Consider the following 17,753-nt stretch of genomic DNA (forward strand, 5'->3'; position numbering starts at 1 on the left):
CCTAAAACGTCAGAGTTATGAGACGCCTTGTGTAAGGACGGTGTTTTGTATTTTTTTTTTTTTTTTTTTTGAAGCGGTTACACAAGTATCACAGGGTGTGAGGACACAACGGCGTTACGTCCAGGACAAACCTGTGAAAGTGAGGCTGACACAGCATGCTTCCAGCTAGCAGATACTCATCTCAAGGTACGTCTTTTACTACTGCTGCTTTTACTACTTTTACTGCTTTACCTCACATACACGGGTCTGTCAGGTGTGGTTAATGCTTACTTTGCATCCTAACAAACGATAAGGTGCACAATATGTTGTTTTTACACTCGTACAATTAAAGCATTGCTCAGATTTGTCTGAGTCTTCATGGTACACTTTGGGAAGCTAACTGATATTAGCGTGATGCTAATAAGTGGGTCAAAGTTGAACCGATCCGTACGTCATTCAAGCTGTCCTTGGTTTGATAATACCTAATTAAATACGATAATAATAACAAAATATGATATTATATATATATATGTGTGTGTGTGTGTGTATCTGTATATCTTTCATCATTAATGTAATCATATTAATGGTGAAATTTCATATTCATGAATCAAATTTCTTAAAATCTCTTTAAATTTTCATTTTTTTCCCCTCAATCGAGTTTAATTATTATATGAATACTTTAAAATTATTGAAAAACAAACAAAGGTGAAGGAACTCACCTTTTGTGTGAAGAATTTTCTGTACCAGTATTTGGTTTATTCTAAACTAGTGATGTTATTGTTTTCCCTGACTTTGTTCCCTTCATGTTGTTTTACTGATTTGATATTGTCAATAAATTGAAATTTATATTATTATTAATAATAATAAGAATAATAATAAGACGTAGTAGTTTATAATGCACTTAAATGTCATAAATCTGTGTTTTAATATTACTCAGATGAATTTCCGACTCCATAACCTTATATATGATCACCTGCGTGCATCTTTATTTGTATTTGTATATTTTATTACTTTAAGGAGAATACAGTTTTTTTTTTTTTTTTTTGACAAGACATGAAGTTGTGCTGTGGTATCTGGAACCAGCAGATTTGTGATAAATGCTGACATCGTATTTGTTTAACCCACAGTTATACTCGTGGATTGAACCAACGTCTTTCACATCAGCTGTTAAAGAGTAAAGTTGGGCTAAGATTAAGTTATTTTAAGGAAATAGGATCACAACAAAATTAAGTGCACTGTGTATTTTGACTAGGGATGTAACGATTCACTCAACTCCCAATACGATTCGATTCACGACACTGGGTTCACAATACGATTCTCTCATGGTTTATTTTACAAAATGGGACTGTAGACAAACAATGACTGAAAAATATTCCTTTAGTTTTTTTGGGAAAAACTAGAAAATACTGTACTATTTTCCTTTTATTTATCTTTATCAAAAGAATTTCTTAATAAACCGTTCAAAACAAAGCAATTTAACTAAAAATAAATCCTGAATGAAATAAATAAGGAATAATACAAATAAAGAAGCCTATTCATTTAAATTCTGGTTCTATAGTAAACAATGCAAAACTGCATAATAGTTCTTTTTCTTTTTAAAAGTGCAGCTAAAATTGTATTTTATGCCTTAACAATTGGACTTTAAAAAAAACAGTCATTGCACTGTATTTACATCTGATATTTGTTTGGACCAGCAGAGGGCGCTAGTAACCCAGTGGTCGGTTGGCATGCAACTATTCTAACAGTGAAGAAGAGATGCTACGCGCTAGCAGACAGAGCTAATAAAAAAAATGTGACTTTTAAAGATATTCACGTATAATTACAGATATTCCTTCGGTGCCAAAGGGGTAGGGAATCACGTATGAACATGTTTAAGAGTAGTAGGTGATTCCGCCCACCGCCTACGCTTCTGGACAAGAGAAGGATAAATAGGTAGCGCCCTTTGCTGTTTGAAAAAAGTACTGCGATAGAGTTTTCAGAGTATCGATATGAACCGTGATACCTATGAAACATCTTTTAACTGCCTTACGATTAAACGTTACATTCCTAATTTTGACTCCTTGAATTTTTATCAACTTTTATAGTTTTTCTTATTTATTTTTTAATTAACTTAATATATAATGAAGGCTGTTGCTATTGGTCCGGACCCAGACCTCAGACAATCCTGACTATTTGCATGCGCAGTATGCCGAATTCCAGTAGTCATTGCCGGACCCGTGTCCTTCTAGCTATAGTTTCGTCAGTTTTATTTTAGCCCTAACCCCAACTCTATCCCTAACCCAGGAAATACCCTGAAATGTTTTGTTTTTTTCGTATATGTATTTGTAAAAGTGGAATTTTCCATGTTAAAATGAAGAAAAAAAACCCTACCTCAGGGAATACCCTAAAATGTTTATTTTTGGAATTTGCCGTGTTAAATATGTTAAAATGAAAAAAATATGTCAAGTGGGATTGGAACCCACATCAGCGGAAGGAAATGTTTTTAAGTCTAACGCCTTAGAGTACTCAGCTATCTTAACACAGTGTTAACACGGGCACATTACGGAACTGCGCATGCGCACAGGAAGTGCCGTAACAATAGTCAGAGTTCTCTGAGGTCCGGGTCCGGAACTCTAGACACTTTGTATAATTAATGATAGTTGCTGTTTTGCAGGTGTATCAGATAGATTTTCCTCCACTTTGCACTTTTCTTACATTCTTGAAAATTCTTGGCCGAAACCAAAAAATGTGACTGTGCACAAATTCACTAAAATCAATACATTGCAAATGCATAAATTGTTATTAATGCTTCAAAGAATAAATAAATTACAAATCAAATGAAGAAAAAAAAACATTTAGCACTGACATTCCAACAATGCACAATAAAAAATAAAATGTTGAAATTGACCCCACTCTGAGTCCTGTGTACAAAAAGGACATGCTTTTTAATGAATCGTATTTTTCGGCCTATAAGGCGCACTTAAAGTCCTTTAATTTTCTCAAAAATCGACAGTGCACCTTATAATCAGGTGCGCCTTATGTATGAACTTAATATGTCAAAATGTTTTAGTACAACTTTGATAAACTATGAAGCTGCACTGCTTGATGGATTTTTGGTGCTTTAGGGCTACCGTAGTCAGTGATATGTACCAGTACTGTGCTTCAACATACTGAACTGAAAAAGTTAGTGCAATGTTTTGTATTTTATGTGTTAAACCTGAACAATGTTGAAAATTATTGTTAATGAGTTGAATGAAGTTTGACTTATCTGACTATTTTGTTTCGCTTAATGAGCCTTAATAATAATAATAATAATAATAATAATAATAATAACAATAACAAACCAGTGTGCCTTATAATCCGGTGCGCCTTATAGTCCGAAAAATACGGTATGTGTTTTGCTTTTATTCACTCTTTTCCTTGGCTCTTTATGTTGAAAGTAGGGGTGGGAACCTCTGGGTACCATACGATAAGCGATACAAAGCTCACAATAACGATCATCTCACAATATGACAATACTGCGATTATCGATACATTAGTCAGAAATCAATCTATGATAATCTATGACATAACAAGAAAAAAAAAGATTACATGAAAAAATTACATTTTTATTTTAGTGCAACATTTCTGTAAATAAGAGTCAACATACCAATGTAAACCAATCTCCAATAGTGCTTTCTGTAAATAAAAAATAGGGTCTTTCTTACCAGTGACACCATTATAGTGCAATATTCCAGTAAACAATATATTGGTTCCTTCAACAAACAGTGACAAAATTTCTGTGAAGACGTACCTGCACATTTTAGTGAAAAAGCAGAAAAAACTTTGGGGGGGGAAAAAAAAAAAATGATACTTAGCGGGAGCATATCGATAATCGATCATGCGGAAAAATATCACGATATATCGTCGTATCGAGATGTCGTCACACTCCTAGTTGAAAGATAGTTTATTTTCTAATTTTGTGAACAAAATTTCACACACGAAAGGATGATTGTTGGGACTTTGATTCTTGTCTATTGTGTCAAGTAAATAACTGAAGACCATTCACATGATTTGAACATCATCATTGATTCTAAAAGTCATGCTAGGCACACAATGAACCTCTAAGATGACCATAAATAATTACAGCTTGTTCTAAACTGATGTTTTGTGTCTTGCAGCCCACAGATGTATCAGGGCATTACAAACAAGACAGACAGAGCATGCTGTCCCTCAGCTGTACACGGCACTACAAAGAAGGGCATGTTCCTCCTTATCAGTACCTCGCATCACCACCCACTACACCATCCATTCTAGAGATAAAGATCCAAGATGGGAAGGTAAGAAATGCATCAAACACGCAGACGCTGGCCGACGTCCTACTCGTGTGTGTGTGTGTGTTTTTGGGGTTTATGTGTTTTATTTTTGCCTGAATTTTCATTTCATGACGGGGACACGAAGGATTTACCCTTCATGTAAAATATTGTGGAAATGTGTGATATTGTCCCAAATCCTCCATGTCTTATCCCGTTATATTACACTATGTCAGATTTTACATAAGACATTTTTGTCTCTGACGACCACACGTTTACAGAGACAATTGGGTGTAAAGGTGTGATATTTTTAGCAAAGCATGCATGTGAGGCTACATTTAGTGTCACATTGCAATCTACACTTTTTCATTTTTGTTTGATAAATACATTTCTGTTTCAGGAAGTGAATTCTGTTTATTCCGTTTGTTTTCTGTGATCTTGGCAAATCGGAAGCCCTACAAACTGCCTGGATATATTTTGTTAGAATCTGATCCTCATGTTGACATTTTTTGACATCCTGTTTGTAACTCATACTGTTTTTTTTCCTACTGCTTGTTCATGTGTGGTATAAAACTATCTTTGGATTTTGGGGCTCATCCTAACAAGGACAGGACACACTTTTTGTAAGTGTAGAAGTACAGAAAGACCACCTTGTACCTGCAGAATATATCACATCTCTTGTGCCCAGGGAAAATTCTTTACAGATTTTTATTTGTTAAAAAACTGGAATTAATAAGGGGTTTCCCCTCATTTTTTGTTCTTTCTCAGGTATCGAAATGGAGAGGTTTGCTGATGAGGCAGATGTGGTGATTGTAGGTGGAGGACCTGCTGGTCTTTCTGCTGCCATACGTCTAAAGCAGCTCGCTAATGAACATGAGAAGGAGCTTCGAGTGTGTCTTGTTGAGAAAGCGTCTCAGATTGGTGCACACACTCTGTCAGGAGCCTGTCTCGAGCCCTCTGCATTAAATGAGCTTTTCCCTGACTGGAAGGAGCGAGGGGTAAGTGCCAACTTTAACAGTTGGTGATGTTTTCTTTAGGTGCTGCTTATCATGGTATAATACAAAGGGCCGTGTGACATGGAATAAAATCATCAATCTAAACATCACTTTGTCCAATATTCTCTCATCACAGGCTCCTCTGAACACTGAAGTGACTGAAGATGTTTTCAGCATTTTAACTGAGAAACACAGAATCCCGGTTCCCATGTTGCCAGGTGACGTCCCCTTTGTCTTTATGAATTCAGTAAAAAATGTCAGGCTTTCCTACTAGACAAGGTTTTTTAATATTGATCATTAGACTACTGTGTATGGATGTGTTGACATAAATAAGTTTTCTTTTACACCTGGAAAACATGCTTTGAATATGAAAGAAGAAACCCCTTATTATACACACTTTTAAATTCTTCTTCTTTTTAGATAAGTAATGTAGAACAATAATTTATTTGTATAGCGCATTTCATACACAAGGCAAGTCGATGTGCTTTACATGATCAAAAAGGGCAACAGAAAACATTCAACAGCTTAAAATCAATAAGAACATTAAAGTTGGCAACAACAACAAAAAACATTTAAAATCATCAGTAAAATCATTTAAAAACATCAACAAACACATTACATCAACAACATGACCAAAAATCTCTCCCTCAACCATACGCAGTAGATAAAGAGTTCCTTTAACCTTGATTTAAAAATGTTCACATGTGATGCTGACTTCATCTCTGCTGCAGTTTGTTCCACTTCTTTGCAGCATAACAACTAAATGCAGCATGACCATATTTACTGTGAGCTCTGGGCTCCACTATCTGACCTGTGTCCATAGATCTGAGAGACCTGCTGGGTTCATACCTGACTAACATCTCCCTGATGTATTCTGGACCAAACCCATTCACACATTTATACACCAGCAGCAGAACTTTAAAGTCTATTCTGAGGATGACTGGGAGCCAGTGTAAAGACTTTAAGCTGGAGTTATGTGCACTGACCTCTTTGTTCTGGTTAAGACCCGAGCTGCAGCGTTCTGAACCAGCTGTAGCTGTTTGATGTTCTTTTGGGGGATTCCTGTCAGAAGACCATTACAATAGTTCAGTCTGCTGGAGATAAAAGCATGGACCAGTTTCTCCTGATCTTTCTGAGTCAATAAACCTTTCACTCTGGAGATGTTCTTTAGGTGGTAGAAGCTGTTTTTGTGATAGATTTGATCTGACTGCTGAATGTCAGATCTGAGTCAATCAGAACACCAAGGTTATTGACTTGGTCTTTAGCAAGCATGTCAAAGTCCAGAGCCTCCACTTCTACCCGGGATAATTTTGTTTGTATTTTTGTACATTTTGTTTAAAGGGATTCTCCCTTGTTTTTACAAATGTGGCCTAAAACCTTTGAAATGTCCTTTTTAGAAGATCTATGCCTAAAAAATGTATTATTTTGCACCATATTTGTTTTATTAACTTTTAAAAATGTAGTAACTTTACCATTTTAGAACTTGTGTTCCGCCATCTTGAAATCACGTGATTGATTGATGTCACACAGCCCCATTTGCCTGTAAAAATCCCATTCTTTTTCAGCATTAGCGAGTAAATCCCAGACTGTTGAAGAAGCATAAATCCTGTTGATGGACGTCCTTGTGGGTGGGAGTCAACAGTCCGTAATTTTACTCACTAACTTCACTTAATGTGGAATTCAGTCGAAGGATCTATTTATTTAATAACATTTTGATTCACTGTTAAGAAAATGTAATAGCCCTACATTTTTTTCAAACTATATTTTTAAACATTAATCTAATATTAAAGAACAGCAGCTGATATTTTGTTTCCATATACATTGTGATTCAGACGTTGATGCATATTTGGTCTAAAAATATCTAAAAAATACAGTGTTTGCCTTTGGTATCTTGTGGCTTGTGGGTCTGCCACTCGCTTAAAGGGATTATCTCTCCAGCCTGAAGGCCAACGTGTGGATAAAGCAATGGAACATCTGCAGAGACGACCAAGGTGTGTGGTTGATTTGTTTCTGCCGCCTGCAGGTTTGCCCATGCAGAACCATGGGAATTACATTGTGAGGCTGGGTAACTTTGTACGCTGGCTGGGGGAGCAGGCAGAGGAGCTCGGAGTAGAGCTGTATCCTGGGTACGCTGCGTCAGAGGTGAGACCCCGTTTGACTCACAAGCAATAAAATACATTTGCAGTGGTTTGTGGTTTTAACTGAAGTTCGGGAGCTTTTTTTCTGTTTCTGAGCTGGTTATTGAATTAATTTAGAACAGGAAAAACTGTTTTGGCAATATATTGTGATATTTCACCTCACAATAAGTGTATCAACCCAAAAATTTTCCAAATTGATTTTTTAATCATGTTTTTTATCTAGAAAAAACATTTAATTGCGCAAACATTTGTATAAAACTTAAATACCCGGTTACTAGGTGTCAGTGAACTACATCAGACGTTTTATATATATATAAGGGTTAGGGTTAGGGTTAGGGTTACCTCACTCCTTAATACATTTTAGTTTGGAAGTTGATTGCACTTTATTTTCATAAAACATACTTGGCACTTTTAAAGATGTATGTAGTTTCTTTAAAAAAAAAAAAAAAAAAGAACTTAACAGAGTCAAAATCTGTTGTAGAAGCAAAAGTTAAACTTTTTTGAAAAATGTGATTTGACATTTTAATAAACATACCATTTTTGATATTGGTACTTCAACTACAGTTGGTTACCATTTGCTTGTTCTCGCAAGTTTAAAAAAAAATTTAAAATTGTTTCATCCCATTTTGTAGCCCATTTGTAAAGGTGAAATTTGTTATTGTATCTGTTTTGCACAGCAAATGTCCGACACATAGGTTGAAAAATCTGTCAGATTCAGCTCTTGAACAGACAGTTTGCTGCACAAATTCTTTAAAAACCACTCTTATCCAATAGATTAGGTACGGCACTTTAGTTTGCCAAAAAGTTAATATTTGCCAGGGGAGAAATGTGGACACTTTATAGTTTATTGCATATGGAGAAGCAGAAGAGTGAAAAATGGGCTAAAAAAAAAAATCTGCTTGCTGACATTTTGATTTTTGACTTGCAGGTTTTATTTCACGAGGATGGAAGTGTAAAAGGAATCGCCACCAATGATGTTGGTATCGCCAAGGATGGCTCACCTAAGGTAAACCATGGGAATATAATATGTTCAACGTCATTAACTCAATTACTTCACAAATCTGTGTAGTTGTATATTTATACTTGGCATGTTACTCTGCAACTTTAATCGTTTAGGCACAGATTGCAAAAAATGTTTTATTTACTGTATTTTTGTCTGCACTTTTAAATAATTTTTTTAGTGAGTAGTTTCATTTAGTTTGAGTTTTTTGAGTCAAATACAGTGGGTCCGGAAAGTATTCAGACCCCTTTAAATTTTTCACTCTTTGTTTCATTGCAGCCATTTGCTAAAATCAAAAAAGTTAATTTTTTTTCTCATTAATGTACATTCAGCACCCCATCTTGACAGAAAAAATATTATTAAAAAAACAAAAACTAAAATATCACATGGTCATAAGTATTCAGACCCTTTGCTGTGACACTCAAATTTAACTCACATGCTGTCCATTTCTTCTGATCCTCCTTGAGATGGTTCTGCTTCTTCAATGGAGTCCAACTGTGTTTCATTAAACTGATTGGACTTGATTAGGAAAGGCTCACACCTGTCTATATAAGACCTTACAGCTCACAGTGCATGTCAGAGCAAATGAGAATCATGAGGTCGAAGGAACTGCCCAAGGAGCTCAGAGACAGAATTGTGGCAAGGCACAGATCTGACCAAGGTTACAAAAGAATTTCTGCGGCACTCAAGGTTCCTAAGAGCACAGTGGCCTCCATAATCCTTAAATGGAAAAGTTTGGGAAGACCAGAACTCTTCTTAGACCTGGCCATCCTGCCAAACTGAGCAGAAGAAGAGAGAAGAGCCTTGGTGAGAGAGGTAAAGAAGAACCCAAAGAGCACTGTGGCTGAGCTCCAGAGATGCAGTAGGGAGATGGGAGAAAGTTCCACAAAGTCAACTATCACTGCAGCCCTCCACCAGTCAGGGATTTATGGCAGAGTGGCCCGACCGAAGCCTCTCCTCAGTGCAAGACACATGAAAGCCTGCATAGAGTTTACCAAAAAACACATGAAGGACTCCCAGATTATGAGAAATAAAATTCTCTGGTCTAAAGAGACCAAGATTTAACTTTTTTGCGTTAATTCTAAGCGGTATGTGTGGAGAAAACAGGCACTGCTCATCATCTCCCCAATGCAATCCCAACAGTGAAACATGGGGGTGGCAGCATCATGCTATGGGGGTGTTTTTCAGCTGCAGGGACAGGACGACTGGTTGCAATTAAAGGAAAGATGAATGAGGCCAAGTACAGAGATATCCTGGAAGAAAACCTCAGACTGGGCCGAAGGTTCTCGTACCGACAAGACAATGACCCTAAGCACACAGCTAAAATAACAAAGGAGTGGCTTCGGAACAACTCTGACCATTCTTGACAGGCCCAGCCAGAGCTCTGACCTAAACCCAACTGAGCATCTCTGGATGCTCAATTGGGTTTAGGTCAGGTTGGCTGTCCACCAACGTTCACCATCCAACCTGACAGAACTGGAGAAGATCTGCAGGAAGAATGGCAGAAGATCCCCAAATCCAGGTGTGAAAAACTTGTTGCATCATTCCCAAGAAGACTCATGGCTGTACTAGCTCAAAGGGTGCTTCTACTCAATACTGAGCAAAGGGTCTGAATACTTACAGTATGACAGTGATATTTCAGTTTTTCTTTTTTAATAAATTTGTAAAAAGGTTTACATTTCAGTTTTTTTTTGTCAGGATGGGGTGCTGAGTGTACATTAATGAGAAATAAAAGGAACTTTCTTGATTTTAGCAAATGGCTGCAATGAAACAAAGAGTTAACATTTTAAAGGGGTCTGAATACTTTCCGTACCCACTGTATGTACCAGTTTGATCGCAATTGGGCCGCAGATTTTACGTGGGAAAAATATTAATTTTAACATAATTGTGCCCTCGTTTTTAATATCAGTCTTTGCTGGATCTTTATTTAAAAAGCTCTTGATTTTGTAACCGTTTTTTGTGTAATTTAGAGGAATTTTGTGGAATTGTTGGTTTGAAGTTGAAAGATTTGTGGAAAAATTGAGGGTTATTTCCACAATTTGCAATTAAAAATGACTGCATTAATGTGATATAAACAAAGGAAAACTGCAAGCCCCTAAAAATATTATAGAGTTCATTGAATTGGTGAATTTGAGATATATACAACTGGATTATTTACACAATTATTCATGTTTTCTCTGTAATTTTTACCGTCTCTTGCGGGCCAAATTGGATACTCTAAAGGGCCGGATTTGGCCCACGGGCCTAGAGTTTGACATGTATTTTAGATGTTTTTGCAGTGGCAGAATTAGTATTGCTGCTTAGAAATGTGATTAAAGAAGTCGGCGTCTGTGTTTTCTTTACCCATAATGGGATGTTTGTATTCATGTCTCCTCTTTGTTTGTTTTTCTCCTCCAGGATGTCTTTGAGAGAGGAATGGAGCTCCATGCTAAGGTCACCTTGTTTGGAGAGGGATGTCACGGTCACTTAGCCAAGCAGCTTTACAAACAATTCAATCTGCGGGAGAACTGTGAACCGCAGACCTACGCCATTGGCCTGAAAGAGGTAAAATGATGATCTGAAATGAGAGTTTTACCTTAATCTGTTTGTATTCTTTCCTAATGAGCTGAGCCTGTCACATCAGGGACCTGCTATGTAAACATCTGACTGATGAAATAATTAGGAGACAAATCATATTTTTCTATCCTCTTTTGTTTTGTAGTTGTGGATGATTGATGAGAAGAAATGGAGGCCAGGCCGAGTGGAGCACTCTGTAGGATGGCCTCTGAATAGGAACACGTACGGGGGGTCATTCTTATATCACCTGAACGAAGGCGAGCCGCTCGTGGCTTTGGGGTTTGTGGTGAGTGAGCACCATACGTTTTTCTGATGTGGGAAACCTGATTTTTTGTGATGTTGGCGACCGTGGCTCAGGTGGTAGAGGATCGTCTTCTGATCGAGAGGTTGGGGGTTCGATCACAGTACCTGACTATGTGTTGAAGTGTCCTTGGGCAAGACACTGAACCCTAAGTTGCTCCCAGTGGTCGACTAGCGCCTTGCATGGCAGTCCTGTCCCACTGGTGTGTGAATGTGAGAGTGATTGGGTGAATGAGCTGCTATGTAAAGCGCTTTGAGACTGCTTCAGTGTGGTGATAAAGTGCTATATAAATTTAGTCCATTTACCATTTACCATGTTTCCTCCTCTTAGTCTTGTAATGGATACAATTTTAAATTTCACAAATCCAAAATTGTTCTTATTCACCACTGATTCCACTGCTAAAGTGACATTTTTGATGTTTTTGTGGATTGAAAAACAAAACAAAACAATGATTGTAAATTTTTTGGGGGGTTTTTTCACGGAAAAAAACGAATACGGTCGAAATTGGGGTGAGATCAGTTTGAAACTTTTCTGAAGTTTAAGACACGACCATTTAGCAACAAACCACAATGGTCACAGCAGCAATTTCAACCTTTTTGTGAGTCAATTCTTCTGTTTTTTGGAAGAAATTCTTTTGATTTATTGATCGATGAGGCCTACATGATGTCTTTATTGGCATTATAAAAATATTTTTTTATTTATCATCCCCAGCAACTTTTGTCTATAGTAGCTTCTCCAAGAATAAGATGAATTTAAATATTGTCAAAAAAGCCTGACCTGCTGATTCTGATTTTGGCTGATCAGGATTTTTCTTTATATACTGTGTGTGTGTGTGTATATATATATATATATAACTGACAGCATACACGTAGAATAGTCCAATCTTATTTTATTGTAAAGCATTGAACAATATCCATGAAACAATATAAACTTGTTGTTTTAACTGTACATGAGGTAGTTATATCAAATAGAAATGAAAAGTTTAGAGCACTGCTGTCCAAAATCCTAAATTATATTAGTTCCTTAAGTCTTTAATTTTTCTCATGTTAAAAACAAACAAAGCTTCACTGCAGACCTGTTTTGAGCTCTTTGCCAAAAGTAAAGTGTACAGCAGTATTTTGGTTTTACAAATACAAAAAATCACAAAGTTTGAGGTGGATGATAATCTTATAATTTTGAGGACAAACTAATAAAACATCTTAAACCACCAATAAAGTGTCTTGAGTTTTAATGGTGCAAAAAGTGAAAAAAAATGTCCAAATGCAGCAGCTTTGTGGATATTTAAATGTAACAATAATATCAATCTAAAAATAACTTGCAACGGTTTACAGGACAAAAGCACCAAAAAATCAAACATTCTACATTAAAAAAAAGTGCAGTATGTGTAACATTGTCAAAAATCATCATAATGACTAGATTTAACATGGCACAGGTTAGTTGTTCTCACTTGTACATTAACGGCAGTGGAACACTGGCTATTTGCTCCCGCAAGCTTTAGCTATAGCATTAGCTTATTGCTAGTTTCGAATGCTGCATACTCAGCGGTGTGGTGGTTTCTTAAATGGCGAATGAGGTAGTGATCAATTGGTTCATTCTTAGTCATAATCCTTCCATACGTACAAATACCTAAATTGTGTTTTGAGTGCATTATTGTGACAAATGTGTGTATTGTTGGTGTTCCAGATTGGGCTGGATTATTCCAACCCTTACTTGAGTCCATTCAGAGAGTTTCAGCGTTGGAAACATCACCCGTTTGTTGCTCCCACACTGGAGGGAGGCAACAGGATTGCTTATGGGGCCAGGGCCCTGAATGAAGGAGGATTTCAGGTGTGTTCTTCATAATCAGCCAATGTCAATGGCCACGTTTACATGAGCTTTAATTCAGAATAAAAGTTAAATGTTTTTTAAAATGACTTTGTAAACACTTGATTCCAAATGCAAATTTAATTCAGAATTAAACTTAAATCCAAATTAGGTGGCTGGTTTATTCCGATTTTAATTCCGAATGAAATAATTCCTCTATCTTGTAAACTTTTAATTCTGCTTTAAGTTCATTACGGTCGTTCTGCGCATGCTCGGCCAGTCGCAATGACGCGCTGGTGACGACATCATCCAAGATGGCCGCTGGCCTTGAGTGAGAGTATTTCTCTGATAAATCAAGAAAGTTCTCCGCGCATGCGTGTGTGTGTGTTTGTGGAGCGAAATTCTCCGCGACGTGGTGTTTGTTCGACCTGAAACTTTTTTGACTGCTGGTTGAGTGTGTGCATGCTTTATTTTATACTTATTTGGTGTTGCAAAACATGTATTTTAATTTTATTTAGCCTGAACGACACATTCATGTTTACCCATAAATGAAACCTATTCAGCTTTTGACCTCAGTGTGAGGGGGCGCTAGCACACCAATCTGTTCCTTTACAACCTGGTACTTTGGTGTCCAATTTTTTTTTTTCTCAAGTTGCACGCGTGCATGCACACGTGCACTCACACATCTCAAAACACACCCTCACCACACATAAGGAATTTATAATAAAAATATACTAAATTAGTAAAATAAAACAAAAATGTAAATGATATTTATACAAAAAGTACACAAAACGACAACAGAAATGCACAAAAATATACAAAAAGGCTCCAAAAAACATGCATTACAGAAAAATACACCAAACAACAACAAAAATATGAAAATGAGTCTGTACATCTCTTTGTACATTCAACCTTCAAACACATACTAATTTGGCCATAATTGACAACTCTACCTAAGCTCCCACTATATGAATACATACTTTCGACGAGCACTGTACTAGTTTATTTAATAAAAGCCTTAAAAGACATGGATATAATGAAAAAAGTGGATGGACGGAAGCATAAACATGCGGATATTCACACGACGTTGGCAAATGGAACAGACTTCACCAGACGGGTGCTACTATAACCCGGAGACGGAGTAAATGCGGCCCGTACTGCATGCAGAGGCTGTAATATTGCCAAGTTTATCATTTTACCTGTTTTTAAAGCTACTGTCTTTACCACGGAGCAAATATTTTCATCCTGGTTATTGTTTTTCAAAGTTTTACCTTCTCCGCGGAGCAAAGTGAAACGACATGTTATTGTCCAGCTGCTGCTTCAAACCTACAATCAAAATAAGAGCGAAATCATGTGATCTTCTATGTTGTAGCTGACAATAAAAGGTTTGTTGTTATTTTTACCGAAATACGTCACGTCCACCCCCGTCCAATCGGAACCCTTCCCAAACCCCAGACCTAAAGCAGAATTGAATAAAGCCGAATAAACCGGTTTTCTGAATTACTATTTCCATGTAAACATGAAGCAGAACACTTTAATGCTGCATTATTCAATTTGGAATAACTAAAAAACATCATGTAAACGTGGCCAATGTCCGAGTAGTCGCTGCATGATATCCAGACGTCGGCGTCGCTGCTATAATCTGTCAAACGCCCGTTCGTGCTTTTTTGTTACCCTTTAGTATTAATTGTTTTCATCGATACAATATCTGCCTAAACTGTTGCTAAAAGTAGCATTGGAGTGTTTACTGAATGTTCTGTTTATGGGGCCACTCTGAGGAAGGCAAAGCTGTAAACATTATAGGTTCAGTTAATGATTATCAAACCATGAAAGTTTCAGTAAAATTACTTTACTGTTGCAAAGCCACACCTCTGCCAGCTTTAGAGTTTTAAAAAAATATGTCAAAATGATTGAGAGCAAAAGCTGTCAGTGGAAGAATTTAATTTAGCAGATATATTTTAGGTTCCTCCAGATTTTCCTCGACGTTGCAGAATAGGTGGAAATCAGGAACGCTGTGACAATCTGTTCCAAAAGTGTGTCATGGTCCAAAAATAAGCTGCAGTCGACAGAAATCTGATGCAACTTTCTCATGTTTTTCTTCACTTCTTGGGCTGTACATTAGCAGGTCACTATATGGTACATCCCACTCCTAAACAATACAATGTACATCACGATATATTGCAATATCAATAATTATAAATTTCACCTTTAAATGTACAAAATAGTATGAAATACAATTTCTTAATTTTTTTTAAACTTGCGAGAATAAGTGTATTCAAGTACCAATATCAAAAACAAACTGTAAAATCACATTTTTCAAAAAAGTTTAACTTTTGCTTTTACAACAGATTATGATTCTGTGAAGTTCTGAAATTCTTAAAAGTCTTACAAATCTCTAAAAGTGCCCAGTATGTTTTATGAAGATAAAACCTAGTGACCGGGCGTTTATGTGCTATGAATATTAGCGCAATTAAATGTTTTTTTATTTTTATTTAATTGTAATAATAAAACATGCATAGCTGTCTCGAAAACATTGCACTACAAGTAGTGTTGACCTTCTACAGCATGTGGTAAAAACATGATTAAATAAATGGATTTGAACATTCTTTGGACCGATACGATAATGCATTGTGAAATATCGCCAAATCAATTTTTTTATTACACAATTATTCACTTCAAAAAGCTTCAGTTTTCAAATGTGTCTCTGTAGTTTGGAAATGATAATGACATCGTCGTAGAAAAAGACATTTTTCTCTTTTCTTTTCGTCTTTAGTCCATCCCTAAGCTGACTTTTCCTGGAGGACTGCTGATTGGCTGCAGCCCTGGTTTCATGAACGTCCCAAAGATCAAAGGCACCCACACGGCCATGAAGAGCGGCATGCTCGCCGCCGAGGCCATTTTTCCCCAAGTCGTGGCAGAGGAGCTGGATTCAGAAACGGCAGGTGTGAATGTCTGCTGCTTATTTCCCAGTCAAGATCTTCAATGGAATCCAGTAACCACGCTTCAGCTTGATTAGCAAACTTTTCAAACTATTCAAACTTCACCTGAGGTCACATGAATGGCTGGTACAGGCAACGCACTGCAGTGTCAGCAGAAAACCTGAAATATGAAATCTGCCAAAAGAAAGTAATTATAATAAATCCAGATTCTGATTTTCCGCCTATGTTTTTAGCAGACTCAGTTCACAGCTTCAACAGCAGAAATCCAGACATTGATTTTAATTAATTTATTTACTTATTTATCTCAAACATAACAAAACAATATAAAGCAATCATTTGCTCACTTAAATAGAGCCCCAGCAATGTTTGAGAAGGGGCAGAAGGAAGCTTAACCCTTACAGTATCTAGTCCTGCCTCTACTTCCAATCTATTTCACAAAAAACAAACTGACATTTGAGCAAATGCATACATATAGTATACATATATAAATACACAACAAAATACACACAAATATTAACAAAAACAAGCATTCATAGGCCGACCGATATTGCATAACATCAACAGACTTTTTTAACCAATCACGCCTTCCTATATCCCTGCTCGTTCTCGATCCCTCGCGTGCACAAGCTCACACTGAAAGAGTTAAAACAGACTTTTTGGTCATGTTTTTTAACATATATAATGGTAAAATTTACTGTTTACTTACTGCTGAATGAGACATGAGACAACAAAGTTTCTACACAATACAAGCGATGAGCTGAGGTCTGCTGCTGCAGCAGCTGTGCGCATGCATGTGAGTGAAACATTTTTTTGCCAGTGTTCTGTATTTAGCGCTATACATAATTTGAGAGGTTTTAAACTTAATCGAATCCATGAACTTAATTTATTTAGATTTTAGAAAAAGTGAGTGAGTATGGTCCAGATATCCTGTATGATTTATGATCCTTATTATTCTTTTTTTGCAAAATGCATAAGGTTGCTTTTGTTAGTGTTTACCCAGATTTCAACACAATGAGACCGATACAGTAGAATTAATGCACCGTATAACATATGTAAAATGTCTTGCTTCAGTATGTATCTTTTTTTTTCACTATTCTAATGCTTCTTGAAACTCTTCGTACACAAACATTTTATTTGTGGATTCTACCAGAGCTTGTGATCTATTGAGAGACCCAGAAATGTTGTTTCATAATTCCATTGATTGTAAAACTTCCCACTGTTTTGTGTGTGTTAGCGTGAGGACAGATGTGCAGATAACTTAAATAATTCTAACGTTCACATGTATGGTTTGACCTCAGGCCTTCATATCCCTGAGTATGCTGAGAACCTGAAGAACTCGTGGGTGTGGAAAGAGCTGCGTGCTGTGAGGAACATCAGGCCCTCCTTCCATAACTACTTTGGCCTTTACGGTGGAATGGTTTACACTGGGATTTTCTACTGGATCCTCAGAGGAAAAGAGCCATGGACGCTTAAACACTGCGGTTAGTGTTTACACTCTGAACTGAAGCTTTAAGCTTTGAAATGTAGAAAGACGAAGCCTTAAGGAGCATAGTAACAGTCAAACACTGAGAACACACACTAGTGTTTTAAAAAGTCTGTATTATTAATCTAATATTGTTATTAGTCCTTTAACCCTGTTCATGTTCAAGCTCTCTGAGAAATGTCCCAGTTTACATAATGGAGTTAACACACACAGACATATACAGTACATGCAGAGTGGACTGCCTATAGCAGACATGGGCAACTGGCAGCCACACGTGGCCCTTTATCT

General features: G+C 36.8%; 2 protein-coding genes across 2 annotated transcripts in view; one reads left to right on the forward strand and one right to left on the reverse strand.

The window, feature by feature from the left end:
- The window catches only part of anxa5a (annexin A5a), a 1,189,405-nt gene that overhangs the window by 148,568 nt on the left and 1,023,084 nt on the right, over positions 1–17,753 (reverse strand). The window lies entirely within an intron of this gene.
- The window catches only part of etfdh (electron transfer flavoprotein dehydrogenase), a 21,851-nt gene continuing 4,098 nt past the window's right edge, over positions 1–17,753 (forward strand). Inside the window, exons 1-11 of the mRNA XM_028458958.1 lie at positions 1–186; positions 4,119–4,277; positions 5,019–5,248; positions 5,382–5,463; positions 7,269–7,387; positions 8,312–8,389; positions 10,781–10,927; positions 11,085–11,225; positions 12,924–13,067; positions 15,817–15,985; positions 17,281–17,463. Of these exons, the coding sequence (XP_028314759.1) occupies positions 156–186; positions 4,119–4,277; positions 5,019–5,248; positions 5,382–5,463; positions 7,269–7,387; positions 8,312–8,389; positions 10,781–10,927; positions 11,085–11,225; positions 12,924–13,067; positions 15,817–15,985; positions 17,281–17,463 (1,483 nt within the window). The 5' untranslated portion in view covers positions 1–155. The remainder of the gene's footprint in view (positions 187–4,118; positions 4,278–5,018; positions 5,249–5,381; positions 5,464–7,268; positions 7,388–8,311; positions 8,390–10,780; positions 10,928–11,084; positions 11,226–12,923; positions 13,068–15,816; positions 15,986–17,280; positions 17,464–17,753) is intronic.

The sequence above is a fragment of the Gouania willdenowi genome, chromosome 10, assembly GCF_900634775.1.
Source record: "Gouania willdenowi chromosome 10, fGouWil2.1, whole genome shotgun sequence".
In the NCBI taxonomy this organism is placed as follows: Eukaryota; Metazoa; Chordata; class Actinopteri; order Blenniiformes; family Gobiesocidae; genus Gouania; species Gouania willdenowi.